General features: G+C 38.8%; 1 protein-coding gene across 1 annotated transcript; it reads right to left on the reverse strand.

Moving 5' to 3' along the window:
- Positions 1-3,422: 3,422 nt before the first annotated feature.
- Positions 3,423-5,797, reverse strand: LOC309505713 (E3 SUMO-protein ligase ZBED1-like). Its single transcript, XM_082179173.1, has 2 exons — positions 3,865-5,797; positions 3,423-3,702 (listed from the first exon to the last, which is right to left on the reverse strand). Exons 1-2 carry the CDS (start codon positions 5,329-5,331, stop codon positions 3,451-3,453), a joined length of 1,719 nt encoding a protein of 572 aa, XP_082035299.1. The 5' UTR covers positions 5,332-5,797; the 3' UTR covers positions 3,423-3,450.
- Positions 5,798-6,000: the final 203 nt, after the last annotated feature.

The following is a 6,000-nucleotide window of genomic DNA, read 5'->3' on the forward strand; positions in this document are numbered from 1 at the left end:
TTTGCACATTAAAAACATTTCTTTGTGATTTCATTCATAAAACATTTCAATGTATAAATCCTTCTATTAATATTGAAATATAAATCTGTCAACATTAAATAGCATATTTCTAATAACATTTTGTTAGCCTATACTTTATGTATATTGTTGTTATTATAAAATGTTTCGTTCTTTTTAAATACAATTTAGTTTTTATATTGTGTGTTTGTATACTATGTTATATTTATATTTATTTATTTATTTATTTATACATAGGCCTACATAGCACAGTGTAGTTGTGCATGTATGCGTTACCTCATGAAAAATAGTCACGAATGTGTGGAGGATCTAAGTTTAAAAACTGCGATGTCTGATTAACCAACCCAGTATCACCATAGACAGGGGGTCTAAAGCTAACGCTAACGCTAAAGCGTGATACTCTTTTCAGTGTGTTTATCGCCTACAGTGAGACCTGTCCAGTTATGCACGTGCGACCCTTCAAACGTCACAGAATCCGCTGGCAGAGCAATCATTTTAGTTTGCATAAATGGTATGAATTATGGTTTATATTTTAATTTATTCTTGTCCGTTTGTGTGTAACTATGTTCTACTTTTTGATTTGAGGTCGGTATGATTTGCACTTGCCAGACTTGCGGTGCAGGTTATGTCTGGCACATTGGACACCTGACATGAGCTAATAAGCAGTGTGTATTGTCCAGCATCTGTGAATGCTGACACACGTAGATGTCTTCACCAGGTTTATCGAGACAAGGTTTTCTGTGGATGTTGGAGAGGAGGACCTGTCTCTCTGGAAGGGTAAGATCAGTGTAGATCAAAGTAGAGATGAGAGAATATTAGTGTAGCTATATTTCATTTTACTCATTACTAATCGAATGTACAGGCTGGGAAAATACATGAAGCTTCATGGAATACACATTCTGCCAGTACCAGTGTGAACGAATAGAAAGACACCGAAACACCCAAACCATGTCCTAGATATGGGCAAACACAGGCATTATTGAAGTAATGAAGTAATGAAACAGCAGCAGTTCATGGAATTTGATGAGAGGTTCTTCTAATCATATAATCGTTTTAAAATGTATATACAGTGATGGCCAAAATCAGTAGAACAGTTCGATTTTTTTATGTTTTAAAAGAAGACTTCCGGTCTCCAAGGCTCCAATGCTTTATTTGATCCAAAATACAGCAAAAACAGTAATATTGTGTTTTCTACTTTATTATATTTTTAAATGTAATTTATTTCTGTGATCAAAGCTGAATTTTCAGCATCATTATTCCAGTCTTCAGTGTCACATGATCCTTCGCAAATCACTCTAATATGATGATTTGATGATCAAGAAACATTTATATATGCATTTGGCAGAAGCTTTTATCCGAAGCTACTCACAGTGCCCTAACAGGGACGATCCCCCTGGAGTAAAGTGCCTTCACTGCCTTGCTCACGGACACACTGTGTAATTTATTATTATTATCAATGTTGAAAACAGTTGTGTAATTTTTTTTAGGATTATAATAATAATAAATGTTTCTGGACTCTGAATTTGTTTAGAGTTTCACATTGCACAAAGTAAGAGTATGGTTTTGTGGGGCTTACAACTTGTTTTCAATACTCTTCATATAGCTCCTTTTATGCTTACCTTCTTCAAGAGGAACTGGGGAGGCTGCTGAAGGTCTTCTGGGGAGTGGGGTCTTTCCCCCAGGTTCTGGGATAGATGCTGTGGTTGTACTGAGGGTGCTAAAAGGGACACTGACTGTCCAATTGGGGACTTCGGTGGTCCAGTAAGTGCTGCTGGGGGTCCCGTTGGAGCTGTTGGGGGATTAAGCAGGGCCACTGTTTCCTGTTGATCTGGTGTGACCATTGGTGGTCCTGTTGGGGGTTCAACTGGGGCTGATGAAGGTTCATTAAGTTGTTCTGCAGCAACTTATGGGGTCCAGCCTACATTGTAGAAGTACAGAATTATTTAGAAAACATTGATCGACCTTTTTCACAAATTTACGTCATTTTATAGAACAAACATCTAATCGATTAATTTAAGAAAAGAAAAAAAACCGACAGTAGAAATAATCGTTGGTTGCAGCCGTAGTAGCAAAAAGAGATGTGTATAGACCTAACAAGTGCTGTTCTACCAAACTACTTCTACCAAGCAGTATTGATTTAACAGGTGAATGTTCTCAAGACATGTGATGGATGTTTGAGTTAGTCTGGTGGTTGACCAATTGTGCCATTTTTTTTCTACTGGAATTTTATAATTAAAATAATAGCATGGCTAATTACCTTGTCTTCCAATTCAATGTCATAGTTCGCTATGAACAAACAAATAATAAAATATAGGCTATCTATCGTGAAGTTACTCTGCTAGGACCAGTTTTAGCTGTAAGTGAAAACCATCAATGTCAAGAGAAGGCAAACACAGCCTGTGACAGCATCAAATACAGGACATTTAAACAAATAAATAACAGAATATTCTTACCTTGAATAACAATATCATACAGGCCCTTAATTCTTTGGAGGCATGTATGTGATGTCTCATTCAGCTGACAGACACCCGAGCATTCGGCTGTTTTCCAGGCTTGGACAAAAGTAAAACCCCCTTAATCCCAGTGCCTGCCATTTTTCAAGCTAAAAATACAAGGACACACACATACAAAGTAACATAATATTATTTTAAATATATATAGCAACATTTGGAAAATAACCTGCATACAAACAATGAAAGCAATCGCATACCAACAACACAGCTTCACCCTGGATATGAGGGGTGGTGCGATGTTGTTTCTGCATATACACTAGGGCTGTAGCAATCGAATATTTTAGTAATCGAGTAATCGGATAAAATGTCATTTTGCTTAATTAATGAGCAATAGTAAATAAATAAAAAATGAACAACTAATAGGTATCCTTTTATAGAAAAATCAAGTTTTATTTTTTAAATGCATAGTATGTGTATGCATACAACAATATTTGAGTTATTACCCATTGTTTCTCTGTCTGTACTTGTACTGTGAACAATGACAAAGTTGAGTTTAATTGAATGCATTTAGGTGCCATACATTCTGGGTTTTAAAGAAAGCATTTTCTGAGATGCAAAAACAAATAAAAAGAAATTACTTTCAAATTACTCTTTTTTTTTTTTTGTATCAAAACTAAAGCATACATTACAATAAATAATAATAATACAAAAACACTGCCTTTAAATCGTGCAACTTAACTTTCAGAACAAAAAGTTTCAAAATGTACAGCTCAGGCATAACATAAGCCTTTACGGTCTTCTTCTTGGGATGCTTTGTGGCATTCAGAAGGCAAAAACACATGGACAGGAACAAGAGTCCATGCATGCATAGTTTCACACTTTTCACTATTTTTTTTTCTGAGTGCTTTAAGCCAATACATTCATGAGAATAGGCTAAACCTCTTTAAATCTCTCTCTCTATGATTGTTTGTGAAAGTCTTTAAAGGAGCACGTGATTGCAATGAAGAAAGGTAAGCATATCAACATGCTCAGAACTGAGGCTTGCCCTGCGCTTTGAAGCAATGTTTCCTGCTGCTGAAAACAGACGCTCTGATGGCGTGGATGTGGCCGGAATACACAGCAAGGTCTTTGCCAGCTTTGCCAGTGTTGGATAGCGTGCTGCATTCATTTTCCACCATGACAGTGGATTCTCCTTCTTGGACAGGGGATGTTCTCCGAAATACATCAAGATCTGTGGAATAGTTGTGACAACGAAATAATTAAAAATGCTTTTTTTTTTTGTTTTTTTTCTTTTGCCAGTCATTTTCTGTTTCTGTATTACATTTTTTTCTATTATGTGTAAAGCGTTATAGTGGAAATTTTTTAAAAGGACAAAAAAAAAAAAAATGCCTACCTCCCTCTGCACAGCTTGGTTTAGCTGCTGCTCCTCATCTTCTTCTTCACTGGTGCTGGAGTCTGATCCCAGTATGTCAAGGAACGATGTGACCCTCTTGACATGCGCTTTTGGGGAGTTGTGTGCTGTGCTGGATGCTCTATCTTCACTTGCAGTGGGCTGCCTCGCTTGCTTTTTGGCAGCAACAGCAAGTGCCATGGTTTGTACTGTGCTTTGGACCTTGAATACTTGGTCAGCAGGCAAGAACTTCAGTTTTCGAAACCTGGGATCCAGAGCAGCAGCAAGCAGGGTGATGTTTGTAGATTCAGGTGTAAACTCCGTCAGTCCTTGCCATCTTGCTGTGATCTGTTCTGTCGCATGAGCCTGGAATGACCTCCCTGGTGCAGTCTCAAGATCTGGACTCTGTATGTTGTTCTTAAGTTTTTGCACTAGCTGTGGAAGTGCAGAGAGTGTAACATATTGCTGTCCACTCAGAAACACTGTAGCTGCTTCAAAGGGCTCAAGGACCTGGCTCAGCTCCTCAATCAGAATCCACTGTTCAGGCTTGAGATCAAGGTAGTGTTTCCCTCTCTGTGTCACTGCTGGGTCAGAGAGTGTAGCAGTCACCGGCCATCTTTGTTCTAGCAGCCTGGACAACATCTGATAGGTGCTGTTCCAGCGTGTACATACATCTTGCACCAACATGTTTGTCTCGGTGCCCATTTGCTTCTGCTTCTCCTTCAACTTGGTGCATGCCAGTTCACTCTTCTTAAAATGTTCAACAAGGCATCTCACAGCAGCCACACACTTGGAGATAGCTTGGTGGATTTTTAGAGAACTTTGTACAACCAAGTTGAGGGTGTGCCCTGCACATCGCACTGATGCCCATCCATGCCTTTCTCGCAAAATCTTTGCTGCTGCTACGACATTAGCACCGTTGTCATGAACAACAGCATTTATTTTCTCTGGTGGAATGTCAAATTTGACAATAACATCCTCAATCCACTCTGCAATATTTGCAGCGGTGTGTCTCTCTTCAAGGGGCATCGTTGTCAGGCAGTGGGACAACATTTCCCAATCCTCCCCAAGATAGTGACACGTCACCCCTAGATAAGCCTCTGTTGCAACACTCGTCCAAATATCAGTTGTGAGTGCAATGCTGTCAGTCTCCTGCAGGGCTTTCTTCAACTTGCCTTTGATGCCTTCATACTTTTTCTCCATCTTTTTCATGAAGAAGGGTCTTGAAGGAAGCTCGTACTTGGGATTGAAAGTGGAAATCATCGCTTTAAAGCCTTCATCCTCCACCATGGACAGTGGGCGCATGTCTGTGACAATCATGTTTAAAATGCTGTCTGAAAACTCAGCTGCTTGCTCAGTGGAACATGATGTAGCTGTCCGCACATATCTGTCCATACGAAGTTGTGATGATTTACTAAGAGGTAAAAAAAAATTATTGATGATATTACTAAGGCAAAATATCATTAACATACATTAAGTTCATGGCTGTGCATTTATAAATCCTATTCATTGCAATCAAACTAAAATTAACACACCTGCTTTGTTGGAGCACATAAGGCTCCAACATAGGGATATGATTGCAATAATGTAAGTTATTCAACATTCAGTATTCAAACGAATGTATCAACCGTATTCATCCAAGCCATGGTATAAAGTAAGTATCTAGTTTCATCGTAAAAGCCATTCACAACTATTTTTGACAGTAAATTAATTCCTTTAGTAAGTAGACGTTTTATAAGCTGTAAAATAATGTAAGTTACATTAATTATGTAAGGGATAAACCACGACGGACCAGTGCAATTCTATGAAAAATGTACCGCACCTCCGCTGCGCATCGGGACCGCGTCACACGTCGTGCTGTATATTTTCATTGAAATGTACTGGCCGTCGTGGTTTATCACTTTCAAAATGAACGTACATTATTTAACAGCCTTCCTCTCGACTAGCAATCACATTGATTTAACGCTACACTGAATTTACCTTGTTTCGGGTGACGGTCCTCCAGTCTCTGAGTAGAGTGGATGTTTTCTGTTGAGATGACAGTGACACGTGACGGCCAAGTATGGTAACCCATACTTGGAATTTGACCTCTGCATTTAACCCATCCAAGTTAATGCACACACATTAGGAGCAGAGTAG

This window comes from Leuciscus leuciscus (assembly GCF_965113295.1).
Source record: "Leuciscus leuciscus genome assembly, chromosome: 9".
Classification (NCBI taxonomy): Eukaryota; Metazoa; Chordata; class Actinopteri; order Cypriniformes; family Leuciscidae; genus Leuciscus; species Leuciscus leuciscus.